Source organism: Camelina sativa, chromosome 9 (assembly GCF_030686135.1).
Source record: "Camelina sativa cultivar CO46 ecotype springtype chromosome 9, ASM3068613v1".
NCBI lineage: Eukaryota > Viridiplantae > Streptophyta > Magnoliopsida > Brassicales > Brassicaceae > Camelina > Camelina sativa.
In genome coordinates, this window is record NC_141888.1 from 3994039 (window position 1) to 4016367 (window position 22329).

The 22329-nt window shown below is 36.4% G+C and overlaps 3 protein-coding genes and 1 pseudogene across 5 annotated transcripts; 1 reads left to right on the forward strand and 3 right to left on the reverse strand.

Moving 5' to 3' along the window:
- Nucleotides 1-1946: 1946 nt before the first annotated feature.
- Nucleotides 1947-4364, reverse strand: LOC104714972 (putative pentatricopeptide repeat-containing protein At3g25970 pseudogene; annotated as a pseudogene). The gene is made up of 2 exons (XR_015565579.1): nt 4234-4364; nt 1947-4139 (listed from the first exon to the last, which is right to left on the reverse strand). The product of XR_015565579.1 is annotated as a putative pentatricopeptide repeat-containing protein At3g25970 pseudogene (transcript).
- Nucleotides 4365-5085: 721 nt separating this feature from the next.
- Nucleotides 5086-6669, forward strand: LOC104710381 (mitotic spindle checkpoint protein MAD2). Its single transcript, XM_010426958.3, has 7 exons — nt 5086-5291; nt 5405-5420; nt 5525-5655; nt 5769-5889; nt 5997-6100; nt 6188-6309; nt 6405-6669. Exons 1-7 carry the CDS (start codon nt 5216-5218, stop codon nt 6462-6464), a joined length of 630 nt encoding a protein of 209 aa, XP_010425260.1. The 5' UTR covers nt 5086-5215; the 3' UTR covers nt 6465-6669.
- A 66-nt stretch (nt 6670-6735) lies between these two features.
- LOC104710382 (trihelix transcription factor GT-4-like) lies at nt 6736-8886 on the reverse strand. Of its 2 annotated transcripts, none has more exons than XM_087466777.1 (5): nt 8182-8886; nt 7858-7896; nt 7515-7646; nt 7195-7419; nt 6736-7106 (listed from the first exon to the last, which is right to left on the reverse strand). In XM_087466777.1, the coding sequence occupies exons 1-5, from the start codon at nt 8720-8722 to the stop codon at nt 6886-6888; spliced, it is 1158 nt and encodes a 385-aa protein (XP_087322903.1). In that variant the 5' UTR covers nt 8723-8886; the 3' UTR covers nt 6736-6885. The 2 variants fall into 2 exon arrangements, with proteins under 2 accessions (XP_087322903.1, XP_087322904.1); XM_087466778.1 differs by having other exon boundaries at nt 7745-7896; nt 8182-8660.
- A 9756-nt stretch (nt 8887-18642) lies between these two features.
- On the reverse strand, nt 18643-21904 carry LOC104710384 (F-box protein SKIP14). Its single transcript, XM_087466779.1, has 4 exons — nt 21382-21904; nt 20169-21293; nt 19005-20052; nt 18643-18915 (listed from the first exon to the last, which is right to left on the reverse strand). Exons 2-3 carry the CDS (start codon nt 21069-21071, stop codon nt 19573-19575), a joined length of 1383 nt encoding a protein of 460 aa, XP_087322905.1. The 5' UTR covers nt 21072-21293; nt 21382-21904; the 3' UTR covers nt 18643-18915; nt 19005-19572.
- Between the last annotated feature and the right edge of the window lie 425 nt (nt 21905-22329).

Here is a 22329-nt window from a genome sequence, read left to right on the forward strand (position 1 = left end):
TTTGTAAAAAATCATTTAAAATCTTAACAAATTTGGGGTATTGAATTAAAGTTTTTATAAAGTCATTAAAAGTTTTATGTTATTCAATTAAAACAAAAGATTTTAAGATTGTTAATGAATTTAATTATTATGTTATTGGTTCATGATTTTATACTCTTTTCACAAAATAAAGTCATGGAAAGTATCATAAAAATACAGAGATTGTTTGGAGCATTTTACAAGATTTTTGAAAATTAATCAACAAAACTATAGAATACTCTCTAACAATACTTAAAAATCTTTCACTTATTCTATTTTGATGATTTTGTTGAAGTTTTCAGAATTCTTTATGAATTAGAATTCAATAACACCCCCTTAATTATAATGATATAAGACTTTGACTATTTATAAGGAAATATATTACAAAAAAATCAAAAATGTTTTGGTTAAAATAACAAAATAATTATATAAGTAAAATGAAATAAAAGAAAGATTGAAATTTTGTTAAACAATGTTTAAGTAAGCCATATTCTAAAGAATCCCATATCTTTTTTTTTTTGTTTTCATAAATACAAAATTTTAATGGAAAATTAAATTTTATATTAAATTGTGAGATTTTCTGTGATAAAAAGAAACATTTATGATATTTTAATTATATGTGTGATTAAAGATAATTATTTTTTATAGCACATAATTAAGAGAAAAGAAATAGAAGACTAACTTTTTATCTTTATCTTTTAAAATATATGTCAATCTTCTTCATATGTTTAAGAAAATAAATCCCGGTCCATTCAGAATCAAATTATAATGAAATTAACAACTAACTGATTTTAGATAATATTTTATTTTTTCATATATTTAACTTAAATAGTACAAAATAATCAATTTCAAATAGCATTTAACCATATCTTAGTCTATGGCTACAAATGGTTGTAGTTTCCAACCTGGTTGAATGAATTGAACGTACTTTTTAGCCTTGTTCAGCCAAAAACTCACCATTTAATCTAAATATGTTTTCAACCCAAATTTATTGGGTTCCACCTTGTAGCTGGAAAATAGCATTTTTTGGCTGAAAATTGTTCAACCATAAAATAGGAGATGAACAGATTGAACGAGATGGAAAACTAAAAAAAATTATATTTATTCAATTTACATATTTGAATTAATATTTTGGCTTTAAAAAAATATAATTTAACAACCAATCGTCAAAATCTAAGATTTTTATTTAGATAATCTAGAAAAGTCAAAGATTGTGAGTTTAAAAATCTGTTTTTTAATTATATTTATAGTTTCAAGTTATTATATATATATATATATTGAAATATGTAACAAACGAATCGTTCACTAAATAATTATATTGTTTTGTTTGCAAATTTTTCACATGATTTAATGTTCAATATTAAACTAAATAATTTAAATTAGCATTATTTGTTACAAATAAAATATATTCTAGTACGCAAAATCAGCTCAATTTTAAATTATTTCGAATAATTTATATTTTTATTGATTAAAATCAAAACTAAAATCATATCCTATATATACATCTATCATCATGATTTATCTTCTGAAAAAAATAATTATGAGCTAAACAACTTTTTCATAAACAATTGTAGCCATGAGTGAAAGGTATATTTTGTAATAAAATATTTATTTCTAAATAAGAATTAATAATATATTAGTTTTTTAAAGTTTTTATTTCTCATATTTAAATATATATAATTTAGTTATATATATAATTTCAGATACTATTATAGATAAATTATTAATATTATATTTTTGTATTCAGCTATTCAACTTAATGGTCACCATTTAGCATACTAATTTATTTCTCTGCAGCTTATTCAGCTCATTCAATTTCTTCAACTCATTTTGATAGTTCAGCTCATTTTTATTCATCCCATCATTATTCAACCTATTCAGCTCATTCAATTTGTTAATCACCATTTGCAGCCTATAATTCTATATACTAAGATATAAATTATAGCATTTTCACTCATAAAGGTGACTTAATGTTATTAACTATTCAACTAAAGGTGACTTAAACCAAGAAGTGATGCTTGATCAAACCAATTATCAGAATCAAGCCACTGCATTTCCTGAGTCAAATCTTCAATCATCAAATAAATCTCTTGACAAAGAGGATTTGATCGATCTTCGGCATTGAAGGCATAAACTTGATTTCTAATCTCAATCCAGCTCCAACCTGGAACTTTCTTTACTCCTCTCTCCTTCATCATCTTCTTCACATTCGCTTTCTCTTCCCATTTCTTGAGATCACTATACATATGAGACAACGAAACATATGTAAAATGATCTTCTGGTTCGATCTCTAGCAAATGGTTAGCCACTTGAGTAGCCATTTCTATCTCCCCACAAGCCCTGCAAGCTCCTAGGAAAGTTTTCAATACCATTGGATCAGGGTTCAATGGCATTGTTTCGATTAACTCTTTCGCTTTGTTCAAGAGCCCTGCTCTGCCTAAGAGATCAACCGCAGCTGCGTAATGTTCCATTCGAGGTTGGATTTTGTAATGCGTTTCCATCGAGTTGAGCAGCTCGAGTCCCTCTTGTATTAAACCGGAGTGGCTACAAGCTGTTAGAACTGCTGCGAAGGTTACATGGTCTAGTTTCACGTTTTGGTTACACATTTGGGAGAAGAGATCAAGAGAGACTTGGCCTGAACCGTGTTGAGCGTATCCTAGAACCATTGTGTTCCAAGCTATTGTACTGTCTTTGGAGGAAATCTGGTCGAAGCACTTTCGCGCGTTCTTGATTACTCCACATTTCGAGTACATCAAGATCAGGGAACTGGTTACAAACTCGTTCAACTCAAAGCTTGATTTAGTGACGAGAGCGTGAATCTGCTGACCTAATTGGAGTGTTGCAAGGTCTGAGCATGATCTAAGAACTGCAGAGAAAGCGTAATCGTCAACTTCTATGTCTGAAGACCTTAAGTAGCTAAAGAACTTCAACGCATCCTCACTGAGACCCTTTTGGGAGAACCCTGTCATAATTGAATTCCAAGAGACAAGATCCTTAGATTTCAAGGATTCAAAAAGAGACAGAGCATCTTTCATGGCGCCAGTAGGAAGCTGAATATACATAGAGACCAATGCATTTGAGACAGAAGTTACTTGCTCCAGTCCCTTCTTTATCACCAAACCATGCAAGGACTTTCCCAAAATCTGATGTTCTTCTCCAGAGCAAGCACTTAATATGCCGGTGTAAGTATAAATGTCAGCTTCTATCAAAGTCCTTTGCATTTCAATAAACAGTTCAAAAGCAGATTCCTTTAGCTCATGTTTAGAGAAACCTGTGAGCATCGAGTTCCAAGAAATCAAGTCTTTTATGCCACCCAAGCCATCAAAAACACTCTTCGCATCTGATACTGAACCACAATCTGCATAAGAGCTGACCATCGCATTGCAGATAGTAATCTCGTCTTCAAGACCAAGTTTCAAAACCTTAGCATGAACTTGCTTTAACAAGTTATAAAACATAGGATCATCAAGCAAAGTAAGAAGTGGAGCAAAAGTACCATCGTCCATACTCACAGCAGCTCTCATCTCCATAGAACCCAACAAACAAAAAGCAGTCTCGATATCTCTAACCTGCACAAACCCAGCAATCAGAGCATTCCAAGAAACAGAGTTAGGCTCAGAAATCTCCATAAAAGCCTCAAAAGCATCTTCAACTCTTTCACATTTCGCGTACATATCAACAAGCGCACTTCCAACAAACACATTACACTCATAACCACCTCCTTTTACAACCAAAGAATGCAGTTGCTCCCCAAGATCAAGCCTTTTCGCAAAAGCACTCCCTTTCAACAGTCTACTAAAACTATACCCATCAACAATACACTCAGATCTTCTCATACATGTAAACAAAAACCACGCATCCTCAAATCTCCCAAAGCTTGTGTACCCAGAAATCATCGTGTTCCAAGACACGGAGTCTCTATGAGGCATTTCATCGAACAGCTTATGGGCATAACCCAAGAAGCCAAATTTCATATAAGAACCCAAAACTCTGTTGGACACGTACACATCGGAGACGTAACCAAATTTGATGGCGCAACAATGAGTGGCGGAAAGCTTTTGGAAGGAGTTGAAAGAGCTCTCTAGTAGAGAGGCTAACAACGCTTTCATTCATCTGTTTCCCTGTCAAAATGATTCAAGGGATTTATGTGAATAAACTTAACATATTGGTAGAATTATTATAGCTTCTATAATAATTAGGGTTCATATGACTCACCTTAAATTACTATAGTCTATAGAACAGCTCAGTGTGGCAGAGACAGGGAGAAGCTAATTCAAAAGTCACTCTTCTTACCTCTGAACACCAAAGAGGATTTATTTATCTATTTATTATTTATTTGGTCAACTAATTTTTTTTTTTTATAAGTGTTTTATATATTGAGGAATATACCTTCTAGTTAATGGTATCAATTGGGCTAATTATTTGTTAATTCAATGTATCAATAATATAACTGATCAATTTATATAGGATAATTTAGTATATAGTATTAAAATTTTTAAAGTTTTGAGTTTTATGTAAAATGACATTTTCGATCAGATATATTTTTTTTGCCCTTTACACTCATTTGGTCTTTTAGCAAATCTAGATTTTTTTTTCATCATTTTACCAAAATTCTTTGGCTTCATCATCATACTCCAACATTTTTGTCTCTATTTTCCGTAATTATTTTTCTTATCCAAAAATAATCATGAAAAATCAATAAAATCAAAACAATACCAAAAAATAAATAAAAAAAATTTCGAAGATTCTATGTAAAAGTATGAAAATTACACATGAAGTGTTTCTAAAATACATTTAAAACCATTTTCTTAGCTATTTTTCAATAAAATAAATATAATTTCGTTTTCTTTTATTAAAAAAAAATCATTTATATATAGAGAGGGATTTGATCCAAAAAAAAAATATATATATATATATATAGAGAGGGATTCGATTAATTAAATTAATTAACAAGTAGCCGTTGTAAGCGCACTTCTAAAGAAGAAGAAGAAGAAGAAGACGACTAGCCGTTACGCTCTTCTTATTATTATTATTCCCTTTCCTCTTCTCTCTCGTTTTTATTTATAATCTTATCTCAATCAATACTCTTATTTTCTTTTCAAAATCATCATCACCCAAAAAAAAAAAAACCTAGGCGACGCACTCGAATTCAAACTTTGCTTCAAAGAGAACAAAAATCACAAAAATCGGCATCATCATGGCTTCCAAAACAGCGGCTGCTAAAGACATCATCACTCTCCACGGATCCGCTGCCATCGTCAGCGAATTCTTCTGTACGCATCTTCTTTTTTTTTCAATTTCTCAATTTTCTCACACTCGATTTCTCTAACTTCCCTTGATCCGTAATTTGACGATTCTTCTTCTTTCTTCTTTCTTCTCCTTACAGGTTACGCAGCGAACAGGTCAGAATTGGAATCGGATTTTCAAAATCTTCGATTATGTGATTTCTAATTTCTCAGTAAAATTGACTCGATTTTGTTGTTTTTGTTGTTATTGGGTGTAATAGTATTCTGTACAATCGAGCGGTTTATCCAGAGGAGAGCTTCGTGAAAGTGAAGAAATATGGACTTCCGATGTTGCTTATCGAAGACGAATCCGTCAAATCATTCATGTCTAATCTCACTTCTCAGATCTCCGGTACTGGTCTAATTTGGTTTTTTGTTGGTTAGTAATCAAACTTAAGAACAGAACAATAGACATTAGATTCTGAGATCTGATTCTTGTTTTTTATTTTCCGTGTGTGTGTAAAGAATGGCTTGAAGCAGGGAAGTTGCAGAGAGTAGTGTTAGTCATAATGAGCAAAGCCACTGGTGAAGTCTTGGAGAGGTGGAATTTTCGTATTGAGACTGATACTGAAGTTGTTGACAAAGGGTGAGTCTTTGTTTTTGTGTTGATATTTTTCTCAACTGTGTGGTTTTACTTGATTCTTGTTTTCACTTTGTGTGTTATCTAATCTTTTATGGAACTTGTTACTTCAGTGTGCCGAGGGAGAAAAGTGATAAGGAGATCATGAGGGAGATTCAAGCTATCATGAGACAGGTTGCTTCCAGCGTTACTTACTTGCCCTGTCTTGATGAAACTTGTAAGAACCTTGATTTCTGACACTTATTTGGGTGTATTTTGTTTTCTTCTCCTTTTAAATTGCATCTGTCTCATTGCTTGTGTTTAGGCGTGTTTGATGTATTGGCATATACGGACACGGATGTTGCTGTTCCATTCACTTGGGTTGACAGCGACCCCAAGCTGATTGCTAACCCACAGATGGTTAAGTTACACGGCTTTGATACCAAGGTATAAATGAGTTCACAATATATGAAACATCTCTATGCTGATGAGTTTCACTTCAATATCTCTAAAGTGTATTTATTGGTTTCATTCTCTTGCAGATTCACAAGGTCGATACTCTCGTCTCATACAAGAACGACGAATGGGATGAAGAAGAGTAGTTAACAGAAGCCAGGACACACGTAAGCAAGGCTCTTTGTTTGTTCAGCTTGTGTTTTATCTCTCTGGGAGTTCTCAATGTTCTAAAGGCACCGTGAATCCTTTATTCACACCTATGTCTGTTTTCTCTTCTCTTCTTTCTGGAATTGTATGAGAATCCTGTACCTTTGTTGTGTTTTGTTCAAAAGTTATCAGTTTTTCATTGTCCTTGTTCTTTGCATTGAATCATTTTGTTTACCAATCAATCTTGATGGTTCTTGGATCAAAAAAAGATTTCTGAAAAGCCAATTAAATCTCTTATTCACAACGAGAATAAACTTCTTGTATCAAAAAAAAAAGATCTCTAAGGCCAATCAAATTTCTCTGATTCACAAAGATGGAATGTTACAAAGAGAATGTATTTACAGTGACTCGAAAATATCTTCATCTCATTCCTCGATATAAGACACCTGGTTGAAGATCATCCATATTGTCTATGTTTCGAACCATGTCTATGTTCCGAAACGCGTCAAACTCTCTCAGACATGTCCATCCTCGTCGAGCCAAGAAATCTCTGTAATCTTCTTCAGTGTAGAATATCTTCTCCTCTTGATGGACTGGTAACGGATCAGATTCATCATAGTGGCACACTCTAACAGCTATCCCTGAATTTTTCAATTTGGATATTGAGAAACCTCTAACCAGAGATATACTACTATTCGATGAATAGCAGAAAAAGAGTGAACTTATTACCTTCATCGACATGGAGTGTATAGTTCCCTAAAGGCATGTCTCGGTCAAGAGAGCGAACAACCTGTTCTTCATCTTCTAGCCAGAAAGCTCGTCTTGTTCTTAATCTAAACGCAGATCTGATAGCTTCCTTGATTGCTTCAGCAGTACCATCAATCCCAACTCTTCTTGTATACTCTCCAAATTTCACTGTTATGATCCTACCAACAAATGGTTGACCATCACCACCTGCTTCAAACATAAAACTTCAGAAGCTTGATGAAGACAGACAAAAATCTTGCAAATTAGAGATGCTTTAAGTTAGCTTTGTCTGGTTTACTTACCGTTCCCAGAGGCATCTCTCCAATTCCAAGCAGTAACTCCATTTGCTGTGACGGGATCAGCAGAAGCAATGGCCAGAGGAAGACCATCATGATCAAGCTGCGTTTCAAGATTTAGCGTTGGCCTGCCATTAGCTGCACACAGATAACAACTCGTATCAAAGACCAAACAACTTCCACAAGACAAAATCGGCTTCACATTATCAACCATAAGTTGTTGTGCAATTGGTTACCAATAGCTATGACTGATACAACCATTTCTCTCAAAGTACTTCACCTAATCAAGAATGAATCCAACACCATCTTATAAATACTTTTTACGATTAGAGAAATCTGAAATCAGTACCTTCAACAGATGTAAATGAAATACCAGTATCTTCAAAACCTACAAGAGGATAAAGATAAACATCAATTCAGAACAAAAAAAAACCCCCCAAATTTAGTATAAAAGTCAATATAATTTACAACCAAATCTACAACTTTATGTTAATCCATTAATGGTCAACATCCTCTTAACCAGTTTTAGCACTAAAAGTGGAACAAAACTAAAACCTAAAGACTTGGCCTTTTTTCTTCTCAATCCAAATCTAAACCAAAACCCATTAGCAAAATTTAAGCCAAGCCTCCATCAAAACCACAAAACCACAAAATCAAGCAAAAAAGATTGTACCTTTATCTGTAAATTGCATAAAGGAATCAACTTTAGCAGAAGAAGATGGTGGAGGAGTAGCAGGACTCTTATACAATGCCACTTTCTTGTTTCTTTCTCTAAAGATATCTTCAATCTCTTTGTAATAGCACGTCTTCGATGCTCCTCCACTCGTTGATTTATCATCTTGATGCTTAGCTTTCTTAAACTCTTTCAAAATGTTCCTCCACTTGTCCGTACACATAGTTGGCGATCGATCAAACCCTTGCTCCCTCATCTTGCTCGAAATCTCTTCCCAGAGGTGTTTATTAGATTTGGATGTGTTGAAAAGGTTGTCCATTTCTCCCCGTAGCGAGATTAAGCTGAGAGTCTCGTCTTGTACCCATGTCTCTGCTCGTTTCTTTGGTGTTTTGATCTCGTGATCTTCTCCTCCACTGCTGTCTCCGAGAATTATCTGCTGGTGGTGGTGTTGTTGTTGCTGTGTGGGTAGATCTCCGTTTGAGGTAGTGACATCGATCATCATGTTTATGTCCCGTGAAGAATTGTTATCGGAAACAAACATGTTTTTTTCTCCGAGGTTGAAGAAGAAGAAGACAAAGAAGATGTCAAAGATTAATATTTTTTTTTTTTTTTTTTTAACTTTTCAACTATAGACCCGTGGAGTCAACTCGCTGTTATTGCGCGCGTGTTACAGCCCTTATCTCGAATCAAAGCTTCTCTAAGTTTTGCATAGTTGCATATGATCTCTTACTCTAATTTGTTTATTGGATTGAATACATACAACAGACACATCACACTAGGGATCAAAAAACAACCCAAAGTTTAACATTACTAACCTCACAAAAATTATTTTCATAGCTTCTTGGAAATTCGAATTCCCACCAAATGGTATGACCGTACAAGTCTAGCTTCATAGTGATGTATTCACTAGGCAAAAGAGTGATGCACCCACTATCTCCCATTGAAGACATCCCAGTTGCATACTCCATTAACCGGTTTATACGTACATCGGAAATTTACTTAATTTTGATACAGTTTAGGTGATATTGATTTGATAATGTAACGTGACATACTACTAGCTAATACCGTAGAATATTCCTACTGATCGCTGATTAAATATTGCTGACCATATAAAGATTTAGAGCCTCCAAAAAGTTATTGTAAAAAACACTCATTTCCAAGAGTCTTATTAAATACTTAAATCACATTTGTTTGGTTGACTAACAAATACAAATAAAAAGAAATATCATATGATCATATCTTTATAGTGATGTATTCACTAGGCAAAAGTCTGATGCACCCATTAGCTCCATTGAAAGATATCCAAATTTCATTTCAAGACTTTGACTATCCATTTGCTGATCTTATAATAACTAGATCAAAAAATAAGATTGAATAGTCTAGACTGCATTCTAACTATGGTTAAATAATGCTAAACAAAAAGTTATTGTAAAAACACTTATTTCCAATAGTCTTATTAAATACTTAAATCACTTTTGTTTGGTTGACTAACCAAGAAAAAAGAAAAATCATAGTGTAGTTAAATAAAGAATCATGTGTACCTAACTGTACAATATCTACACACTTACATTACTTTAATTAGAAAATGCTAGTTATGATAAATTCACTTTGACCTTTATTGAACTTTTCATGTATATTTTCTAAATTTATAACTACAGGTATAATTATCATATGAGTAAGGTATATGGATTTAAAGTTTTTAAAAAATCAGTTCAATAATTTTATGTTACATTTAAGTTGGAAGATAATAAAATTAGTGTAGAATTGGTGATTAGTGTAGAACTTTTCATTTCAGTTTAGTTTCTGACATATTGTGTAGAATTGGTGGTTAATTAATGTTAAGGGTAAAATGACCCTTCTTGAGTCCGAGAGTTTAGTTTTCTCATCTTGATTTGAATAACTAAATGAATATAAGGTATATTTACAATATTTTTTGTCCAAAAAATAAGAAAAGGTATCTTTACAATATTTTAAAATACCTTTCTAAAAATTGAAAGCAAACAACGGAGAGAAAACCACCGTAGACGACATGTTTGCATTAGATTGTTTGATGTGATTTACGTCTAGTCCTCATGCTTTTGACCAGATCGATAGTTTGTTAGACTAGAGAACCTGACTCTCGCTAATACAATTTCTAATCTCGATTCAATTTTTATCCAATCTTGATTCAATTTTATATAGCTGATTATGCGCAGGGCTAAGTCTACCGCAACTAAATAATTATTGTTAATTTATTTCTTGAAAAACAAAATTATTAATTTATATGATTATAAATTATGAAATGTGAGAAAGGCTCTTGATAGAAAAAAGTTTTTAACACTTTTAAATTTTGTATTATATTTTAAATATATAAATTTTATTATAAAATGGTCAGATACTTTTGTAACTTTCTATAATGAAAGACAAATCAAATACAATATAGAAAAATTGTGTAGAATTTTTTTTATATCAATTATGCGATAATAAATGAATAATATTTTTGTTAAAAGAACTTAGCTGAAATTAGATTTAAAAATGCAAGTCAAATGTATAAAAATTAGTTTTTTGGAATTAATATTAACGTAATTTTGTAAAATTTATAAATTAAAAAAAAACTAAAAAAAACTAAGTGAAAATAAATGAGGACATGTGTCACCAAGAGAGAATTCCAAATGTTGTAAAAAACCTTCTAAAATGATTTTATGTCGAAGAATTTTTACCCTTGGTGGGTGTTGCTATTTTGTCATAGGTGTGGGGGAGTAGAATAGTAGTTTTGGAATACAACAGATCATCGATGATGGAGGTTGTTCTCTGTTTCTGCAAGACAGGCCAAGGGAGCAAAGAGAGATCCCACAAATTGTTTCCTAACAGTTTTGATGATAGCGAATAGAATATTTAGTATGAGAATAGAATATATCCAAATGCATGTACATAATGAGAGAAGTATGTTTATCTAAAGCCAAAGAAGAGAACTTTGTACAAGTTGCCAAAGTCACTATACTACAACCACAGCTACCGTCAATGCTCATTCTATTAGTAGATCTCGCAGACTCGCCATACATACTGATAATGCCCTTGGTATGCTGAGACATAAAAACACTCAAAAGGTTAGATCTCTTTTGCTCTTTGGAGTCGAGGAAGACATTTTAATACGTTCATCTCAATACTTTGGAAGTTTACCGTTACTCAGGGTGTTAGATATTTCTAGAGTAAAGTTTGAAGGAGGGAAGTTACCTTCCAGTGTTGGAGAGCTCATCCACTTGATGTTCTTGACTTTATACCAGGCTAGGGTCTCTCATCTACCGTCTTCTATACGGAATTTGAAGCTTCTACTCCACCTGAACTTATTTGTTCTTCTCAGTGAACCAGTTGAGGGACCTTCTCCTACCTGCTTCAATGCATGAGAAAACTGTTAGGATTTTCCTTGAGTGTTTAACTGAGAAACGACCGAGTAAGACTAACAGGTTATGTTTACTTGTGCTCTGTTTTGTGTTTTGCAGGTTTGTATATTTGTTGTGCAAGAAAAATAAAGAGACACGAGGATATACGAGTTCCCAGGATCAATGTGATCCTGGTACGTCTCGGTGAACCTGAAACCGGTTCACAAGGAGTATCAGAGTAGATATTACAACTTGAACAAACTCACCCCAAGCTCACGTCGCTCACCCTACAAAGAACAAGACCCCAAGAAAGAACAAGAACAATGAAGAAGACAAAAGTCTCTCTCACCCGCTCTCTGTTTTCTCTCTCTCTAACCACTCAGTCCTTTCTCTGTAATGTAACGCCAAATGCTTCTCTCTCATTTGGCGTTACATTACAGAGAAAGGACTGAGTGGTTAGAGAGAGAGAAAACAGAGAGCGGGTGAGAGAGACTTTTGTCTTCTTCATTGTTCTTGTTCTTTCTTGGGGTCTTGTTCTTTGTAGGGTGAGCGACGTGAGCTTGGGGTGAGTTTGTTCAAGTTGTAATATCTACTCTGATACTCCTTGTGAACCGGTTTCAGGTTCACCGAGACGTACCAGGATCACATTGATCCTGGGAACTCGTATATCCTCGTGTCTCTTTATTTTTCTTGCACAACAAATATACAAACCTGCAAAACACAAAACAGAGCACAAGTAAACATAACCTGTTTGTCTTACTCGGTCGTTTCTCAGTTAAACACTCAAGGAAAATCCTAACAGTGGTATCAGAGCCAGGTTAGAGCGTTCTAACTGTAGAAAGAGTAGATCTACAAGGAGCTCTACAAGCCTGAGGTGTTTCTGTTCTAAAACTCAGAAAGGTTCAACCTTTAAGGTACATTTCTTCACCAAGTTTGGTTTTTTATGTATCTGGGTTATTTCTGAAGTAGATACAGAAACAAAGTTGGAAAGTTAGAGTCTTGTTAGAAGTTCTGGTTGTGTGGTTGGTGTTGCGTGAGTTTTGCTGAGACAGTTTGTTGGTTTTATCTTTTGTGTTGGGTTTTGTGGTGTGAGCCTCGAGTTCTGAAGAGGTCTCAGAGATGGAACCTACAAAAGGAAGATTTGACGTGGAGAAGTTCGATGGAGAAGGTGACTTTGCTTTGTGGAAACACAAGATGTGCGCTCAGCTGGAAATCTTGGGCCTTGAGTCGGTGCTACAACCACCACCAGCAGAAAGTGCTGAAGGAAAAGATGGTGAAGACTCAGAAGGGGCAGCGAAGTCAGACCCGAAATGGCTAGATAAAGACAGGAGGGTAAGAAACCTCTTGAGTCACAGTCTGGGAGATATGGTGCTTAGAAAAGTCATGAAGGAGCCAACTGCATATGCTATGTGGACAGCACTAGAGAACAACTATCAGGCTAAGACATTACCACATCGGTTTTATCTTAAGCAAAGGTTCTTTAGTTTCAAGATGGAGGAGGACAAGAATCTAGACAAGAACCTAGACACCTTCAACAAGCTCATATCAGACCTATCAAGCCTAAACGTGGAAATGAGCGAGGAAGATACGGCTGCGATCCTCATGAACAGTTTGCCTAAGAGGTTTGACAACCTCGTACACACCTTGAAGTATAGCAACAAAGACAAGGACTTTGTCACTCCCAAGGAGATTATCACGTCAGCATATTCTATTGAATTGGAGCTGAAAGATAAGGGGGTACTGAAGAAACCTGCAGAAGAAGGGTTGTTTATACAGACGAGAGGCAGAACTGAAAAGAAGACGCAGCCAAAGGGAAAAGCAGACTCAAGAGGCAAGTCTAAGACCAAGAAAAGGACTTGCTGGATTTGTGGTAGTGAAGATCACTTGAAGAAGGACTTTCCGAAGAAGAACCAAGCAAGCACTAGTCAGAAGGGCGAAGCAGGCATTGCACAAGCCCAAGGTGGAGAACCGTTGATGTTGACTGTTACAGAATATCAACCGAAGGATGCTTGGATCTTGGATTCTGGATGTTCTTACCACATAACATTCAGAAGGGATATGATGTTTGATGTAGAAGAGGTCAATGGAGGAAGGATTCTGATGGGAAACGACACATACTGTGAGATCACAGCAATCGGGAAAGTCAAAATTGTGAACAACAATGGGACGGAAGTAGTGTTGTCTCAAGTCAGATACTCTCCTACAGCAAGAAGAAATCTAATCTCACTGGGACAGTTGGAATCAAACGGATGTTGGTTCCAGTCTAAACATTTTAGACTTCAAGTGTTCAAAGGAAACAAAGAAGCTCTCGCAGGAAACTATAGAGACACCCTATACTTTCTAGAAGGAAAGGCGGAGCTTGAGCAGGTAAATGCAGTTGAAAGAACGGTGAACACTACCGCTTTATGGCATAGCAGACTGGGCCATACAAGTGAGAAGGTGTTAAAGCTGTTAGTCAAGAAAGGATTACTCAAAGGAAGTGAGATAGCAGAATTGGGGCAGTGTGAAGACTGCATTCTGGGAAAATCTCACAGGTTGTCATTCAAGACTGGCAAGCATACTTCAGAGGGAATTTTGGAATATGTACACTCTGATCTTTGGGGCTCTCTGAACGTGACACCAAGCTTGGCCAAGTGCCAATATTACATATCGTTTGTAGATGACTTCTCAAGAAAAGCATGGGTATTCTTTCTCAAGACAAAAGATGAATCTTTCTCCAAGTTTGTTGAATGGCTGGCATTAGTTGAAAATCAAAGTGGAAAGAAACTGAAAGCTTTAAGGACAGACAACGGTCTGGAATTTTGCAACAAAACTTTTGATGACTACTGCAAGGAAAGAGGGATTATGAGGCACAAAACGTGTCCTTATACTCCACAGCAAAATGGAGTTGCTGAGAGGTTAAACAGAACCGTGCTTGAGAAGGTAAGGAGCTTACTGAGTGAAACAGGATTGGGAGAACCATTCTGGGCAGAAGCTTCATCAACAGTCGTATATGTGATGAATAGAACTCCATCCTCACCATTGAACTTTCAGATTCCTGAAGAGGTTTGGTCGGGAAGGAAACCGGATTATGATCATCTCAGAAGATTTGGCTGCTTGGTTTAATATCATATTGATCAAGGAAAGTTGAAACCAAGAGCCAAGAAGGGGGTATTTATGGGTTATCCACAGGGAGTTAAGGGTTACAGAATTTGGAGCAGCGAAGACAGAAAGTGTGTTGTCAGTCGAGATGTGACGTTTTGTGAGGATATTCTGTACAAGGATATTGGAAAATTGCCTGAAACTGAAGAGGCGATATCTGAGAAACATGGGAAGCAAGTAACATTCATTTTACCCAGTGTAACTGAAAGAGGAGAGACTTCTGGATCCACAAACGAGCCAATAGAAGCAGGTGGAGCTCCAATAGAAGCAGGTGGAGCTACGTTTGAGAGTGGGTCAATAGAAGAAGAATCAGAAGAAGAATCTGATAGTGATGGTGCTTCGCTCAGAGGCTATCAACTTGCAAGAGATAGAGAACGAAGAGTTAACATCAAACCACCAAGTAGGTTTGATGATGGTGACGTTGCTGCATTTGCATTCACCATGTCTCAACTGGTAAATGCTGAAGAACCGAAAACCTATGAGGAGGCTATAAGCTGTAAAGAAAGACTGAAGTGGATTGCTGCAATAGAGGAGGAGATGGACTCACATCGGAAAAGTCAGACATGGAAAGATGTAGACAAGAAAGAAGGTATGAGAACCATTGGGTGTAAGTGGATTTTCAAACTTAAACCGGGAATACCAGGAGTGGAAGAACCGAGATACAAGGCTCGGTTATTGGCAAAAGGATTTTCTCAGATTGAAGGGGTAGACTATCATGAAGTGTTTGCGCCAGTGGTTAAACACATCACGATCAGGCTGGTGTTGTCAATGGTGGTCTATAGAGACCTTGAACTAGAACAGATGGATGTAAAAACAACGTTTTTACACGGAAAGCTAGAAGAGGAAATTCTTATGGAGCCGCCACAAGGGTATGAAAATGGTGATAAAGTGTGTTTACTAGAGAAGTCTCTATACGGATTAAAGCAATCTCCACGACAGTGGAATCTAAGGTTTGATCAGTTTATGAAATCTCAAAAGTATACAAGGAGTCAGTATGATCCGTGTGTCTACTTTAAGTGTCTAGGAGGTGATGAATATGTCTATCTACTACTCTACGTAGATGACATGTTACTAGTTGCTAAAGACATGGCAGAGATTTCAAGATTGAAGGAAGTGTTGAGCAAAGAATTTGAGATGAAGGATCTCGGAAATGCAAAGAGGATACTGGGCATAGACATCATCAGGGATAGAGAAAAGGGTACGCTATTACTGTCACAAGAAAGCTATCTAGAGAAGGTTTTAGCTAATTTCGGTATGAAAGATGCAAGACCAGTTCAAACGCCTATGGGAGGAGAATTTAAGTTGTCTGGCACTAAACCAGAAGACAAAGAGAAAGCTGAGGCAGAGATGAGAAGCGTACCTTATGCAAGTGCCGTAGGGAGTCTCATGTACTCCATGGTTGGGACTCGTCCGGATATAGCATATGCAGTGGGCCTGGTGAGTCGATTCATGAGCTCTCCTTGCAGAAAACATTGGGAAGCAGTTAAATGGGTGTTGCAGTACATAAGACACACAACAGATTTCAAGCTCACATTCACTAAGTCAAAGGATTTCAAGGTTACAGGCTACTGTGATAGTGACTACGCAGCAGACCTAGATAAAAGAAGATCGATTACCGGTTACATATTTCAGGTTGGTGGAAACACGGTAAGTTGGAGATCCGGTCTTCAACAAGTAGTAGCCCAATCGACGACGGAAGCAGAGTATATGGCACTCTCAGAAGCTGCCAAAGAGGCTCTGTGGTTGATGAGGATAGTGAGCGAGCTCGGAATTCCGCAAGAGCGAGCTGAAATCTTCAGTGATTCCCAAAGCGCCTTATGTTTGGCCAAGAACAGTGTACACCACGAAAGAACAAAGCACATCCAGGTGCGGTATCATTTCATTCGAGATGAAATTGAGAAGGGTACATTGAGGGTTTCGAAGATCAACACAAAAGAGAATCCGGCCGATTTGTTGACAAAATCGATACCGGTGAAGAAATTTGAGGAAGGTTTGAGTGATTTGAAAGTGCTTCGGCACTGATTCATAGCTCGGTGAAGAGCTAGGGTTCCGTCGGTGAAGATGGAACGGTGGTTTCTGGTGGTGAAATCAGAAACACGAAGGGGGTCGACTCTTCGGTTGGTCTGTCTGAGCAAATCAAGGTGGAGATTGTCGTTTTGGTGATTTGGATCAGACAGGTGGGCTTACGCTAAAGGATTGGGCCGGTAAATGTAAAATATGCCCAGTTTGGTCTGCTAAGAATAAGCCCTGGAATCTAAACGGCAAGGACACTGTCGCTTTGGTCGGTCACACACATGATGCGTGAACCGTACAAGCTTGTCTTGTTCCACCCTGCAAGGCAGCGACAGAGTGCTATTAAAGGAGTGAGGAGCAGAGGGAACAAAGTAGAGAGAAGCATTTGGCGTTACATTACAGAGAAATGACTGAGTGGTTAGAGAGAGAGAAAACAGAGAGCGGGTGAGAGAGACTTTTGTCTTCTTCATTGTTCTTGTTCTCTCTTGGGGTCTTGTTCTTTGTAGGGTGAGCGACGTGAGCTTGGGGTGAGTTTGTTCAAGTTGTAATATCTACTCTGATACTCCTTGTGAACCGGTTTCAGGTTCACCGAGACGTACCAGGATCACATTGATCCTGGGAACTCGTATATCCTCGTGTCTCTTTATTTTTCTTGCACAACAAATATACAAACCTGCAAAACACAAAACAGAGCACAAGTAAACATAACCTGTTAGTCTTACTCGGTCGTTTCTCAGTTAAACACTCAAGGAAAATCCTAACAAAAACAAAGTTGGAATTGAGTGGTCTAGTGAACCTGGAGATGTTACAGTTATTCTCAACCAAGCACTGCAATGTGAAGGACTTGCTCTGTATGACTAAGCTTAGCTCTCTCAATCTATCTTTGAGAGCTGGCCGGGTGCACTTTGGGAGGAGAATGGTGTCCTCAAAAGGAGGGTTTCCTCAATTATGTGCTTTTAGAATAGGTAAAGAAAACTACTTGGAAGAGTGGATAGTAGAAGAAGGTTCGATGCCTAGTCTTTATACCTTGACTATATCTGAATGCCAAAATTTGAACGAGCTTCCGGATGGGATCAAGTACATAGCTTCCTTGAAGGAGCTGGGTATAAAAGGAACAAAGAAGGATTGGATGAAGAAACTGGTATCAGGTGGGGAAGATTACTACAAAGTTGAACACATTCCCGATGTCCAGTTTACAATATTTGACCACTAATAAGGAAAATGAGCAGCAGGTAGCAGGTAAAAGAAATTTGGTATCGTGTTTATGCACTTCAATTGCTGGTTTTGCTTTCCACGTTGGTCTAGTGTGAAAGTCACGCGGACAGTGAGCTCATCTCATCTGTGTCACACATTGTTTCCAACTTCGTTTTTGGTTTTTAGGTGAATCTATCCACAATCATTTCCATCTACTTTCTATTGTCTGTGATATTATCACAACCTTTATGTTGTTTTCATGTATCGTGTGGCTTATCTTTATTTTACGAAATACACTTAGCTGCTGCATGTCACTTTTTCCTTAGGTTTGTACGAAATTGAAATAACTGTTGTATTTGAAACCATATTTTCTCCTATCACTCCTTCTCTTTCTCTGTTTGGAGGGAAATGGTTAAATACTTATATCTGAACCAAGCTTTCTGTGACTTCAAAATCAAGCAAAATATTCTGTATCCTTTATCTGTAAATTGCATAAAGGAATCAACTTTAGCAGAAGATGATGGCGTACTAGGACTCCTAAACAATGCCACTTTCTTGTTTCTTTCTGTACAAATGTCCGCGAGTTTGATGATCAAACATCGATCATCATGTTTATATCCCGTGAAGGATTGTTATCTGAAACAAACATGTTTTCTACGAGGATGAAGAAAATAAAAATGTCAGAAGGATACTAACACTTTGTTTCTCAACCATAAACGCTTACTCAACCAGAAACACTTAAGAGTGAAGGGGCTGGTGTAGAATCTCACGGTTTGTTTATTGAGTTGAATATAACAGACACATGGATCAAAGACCAATCCAAAGTTACAACCCCCTTTCGAGATGTCAAATACATCTCTAAATCCAAAGCAAACCTTTTATGACAACAACAACAACAACAATGTATCCAATCGCCAAATAAAGATGAAAGGGAACATGTTTTTTATTCTTAAAAAAAAAAAAAAAAAAATTCAAAGATAGTTGAAGAACATCCCCACTAAGCAAAGATTTCACATAGTGGCAATACCTGAAAAAGCCAGTCCTGGATTCAGTAAGCATATATATCATCTACATTAATTATAAAGGGAATAAGAGATCATAGAGAAGTAAATTTACCTTGATTGACATGGAGTTTATGATCTCGGTCAAGAAAGCAGACAACCAGTGTTCTTCATCTTCAATCCCAAATGATCATCTGCTTCTTAACCTAAATCCAGCTCTGATAGCTTCAGCACCGTGTACCATCAATGCCTAAACTCTTCTTATTATGTAGTCTTCAAATCCAAACTCAGACCACCAAAACAGCTGACAAGTCCAATTACGTGCTGTTAAACATATTACTCAGCCTCTTTCTTGCGTTTTCCTTTTGCATAATTCATTATTCATAACTTCCTCAAACTAAACAAGCCACACTCATCAACAGTAGACCACATCTTCTGTTTCTCAGAAGGTTTCAACAGTACCATCAGTAGTCTTCCCCCAACCAAACTAATTGCTTTTCTTTCTTGACTCTTTTTTTTTTTTGTTTTTCGTCTTTTTCTTTGGTCAAACCAAATAAGTAATACTAATACACATATGGCATCTACACCCATGAGCAGATACACCTCCCATAAACTACAGCCTACCCGTGGAGACTGAGCCATTCAATCATAGATATAAGAAAGGCTCAGATGGAATTATATACCTAGAGAGTTACCTTAGGAGCCGGCTTCGAACAAACAGCACACAAAAACTCCAGACAAAACGTTTCTTCATATTCGCTGTCATTGATGCACCGACCACATTGATAACACCTCTGTATGCAAAGAGAACAAGCACGACATTCCTCAGAGCCTTCCTTTTTCCCTTTACAATCTTCTGCTGGACAATCATACACAAGCCTAGAATTCTGACACTTTGGGCACATCTCAATATCTAGCGCCCGGTCATCATCACAGGACACACATGAGTCTCCTCTATGGTAAAAACGCGGCTTCTGAATCTTCTGTTCGACATTATTGTCAATGTTCAACAATTCAAACAATTCATCATAGTGATCTTTGGTAACTCCAAAGAGGCCACCGATTTCTAAATGCTTCAGTTGAAGCTTTCCCACAGACTTCAGATCCCTTAAGATGCTCAAAATACCATCAATAGTGATCCTTGTGCATCCAGGCACACCAAGCTGCCAACCACAAAACAACATTGGGTTAAAATAAGATTTCACATATCAATTCAACCGGCACAGTATTACTTATTACTAGTCCAAAAAACGTTAGTAAATGGAGAAAAGAAGCTCACCTTGACTACTTGCGGGTTACGCTCCAACACCCGCTTAAGACAATCATCAGTAATCCTACAGCAATCTACAAGCCTCAAACACTGCATAGTACCCTGAGCCCTCTCAGTTAAATGCAGCAGAGACTCTTCAGTAATCTTCTCATTCAAGGGTTGACAAATGTGGATATGTTTCCACAGTAACGAATCATCACACACAGTTGTATGCAGAGACTTGCAAACCATACTGGCTGAAAGAAGATCCTTCACTCCCAAGTGATAAAGACAAAAAGCAAACGCTGGATGAAAGCTCGCATACTCGTCGTCTCCATCAGTGCAGCGATCACTGCTTCCTACAACTTTTTCACTACTCCTCGAACCCTCAACGCTCAATACCTCATCCACACTACTCGCAGATATAAAGGCACCATGACAAGATCCATCACCATCAAATGCACCTCCAAACACATTGTTGTTGTCCACACTAGTCTCGGAGGGGAATTTACATGCGGAGAACAGAGACCCATCAAAGGCCTCACCAAACCCGTGCAAAGACTCCGATCCATAACTGTACCCACTACTACTCTGAAGCTGCATTGCATTGTTCCAAATGAAACTCAAACCAGCAAAGAGCTGCTGATGGTTTCCATCACCAATCCAAATGTCATCTCTCCTTCTCCCATACTGGTTATTATAATCCAAATCCTCAAGCCAACCAGTAATGGCCGTAAAAGTGTTGTTGATATCCATACCAAAGGGATCAGATGGCAAAACATCAAGTATGTCAACAGAAGAAGAAGAATCACCTCTTCCGTAATCAAAGCAATCACCTTTATCGAAAGTGGAACACCAATTCCCATTGGATATCTTCATTGGTTCCTCAGATAAATGGGAAGAAAAGGGTCTATGTGAAAAATTCAAAGCCATTTCTATGAATCTCTATATACACTTTTTTTTAAAACCTAACCAACCAAAAACTAAAAAAAAAAAAAAATCCCTCTTTTATGTACAAAATCCCTAAAGAAACTCAAAACCCCCCCCTATGAAGATAGATCAGATCCGGAAGAAGAAAAAAAAAAATTAAAAGTTACTTCTTTTATTTTTTTTTTGGGTGATTTAAAGACGAATTTGTGGAAGAAGAAGACGGATCTAAAAAAAAAAAGGAAACTCTTTTGATTTCAGATGGCAATTAAAAAAATACTAGGCACCAGAAATTTTCAGAGCTTCCTTTGGGAACCCTAAAAAAAAAAAAGAAAACGAAACTGAGACGTATTAACAACTAAATTTGAAGGTAACAAAAGAATGAATTGAATTTTTTTTTTCCTTTTCTTTCTGTTATGAAACTCGATCAAAAAGAAAAAAACTAGGGTTTTCGAAACCTAATCCTAAACATTAACAAGATACGATTTTTTAAAAAAACCCAATTAGAGAGAATCAATTGAAACCCCTTCTTTGTTTTGTTTTTCGCTCACACACGATCAATACCAAACCGAACCCTCGCCCGCGAAAAAAAAAAAAAAAAAACAAGATCTCCTTTTTTATTGGGGGAAAATCTTTTAACACTTAAAAACGAATCGGAGGAATCAAAACAATTCGTAGATCAGTTGAGGATTGAAAGAGAGAGATAGAGAGAGAGAGAGAGGAAGAGAGAGCGGGTTGGTGTGGTGATATTCGTCGACCGAGTCAAGAGAGAAAATGATGGAAAGGTTGAGAAAAAATTGTGCGAGAAAATCTCAACTTTTTTTATTTCGGAGGTCGAGAGAGATTTTACGAGGGAGAGAGAAATAAAAAAAAAAAAAAACTTGGGAGGCAAAAATAAATAAATAAATAATTAATTAAAATAAAGAAGGGAACGAACGAGATAAGATTAGGGTAACGGTGAAATCGTCAAAGTGTCTTGAGATTATAGACACGTGTTTATTTTTGCAAAGACTAAATTGGATTTTCTGAATTTTAGTTTTGTTTTCACAAGTGTAACATTATCTTGAAATTTTAATTTTTTTTTAATGAAAAGAATTGTTTGAATATGAATATATATATGTTTGATATACTTAGTATTAATTAGGAAAAACACTCTTCAATTATTGTGAAAATCCCATTTCCATTATTAGTAAGATGGTTAGTTTTAGTAGTATTTTTCATTTTTTGATTTTGTATTAATTACAATTTATTTTGTTTATTTTAA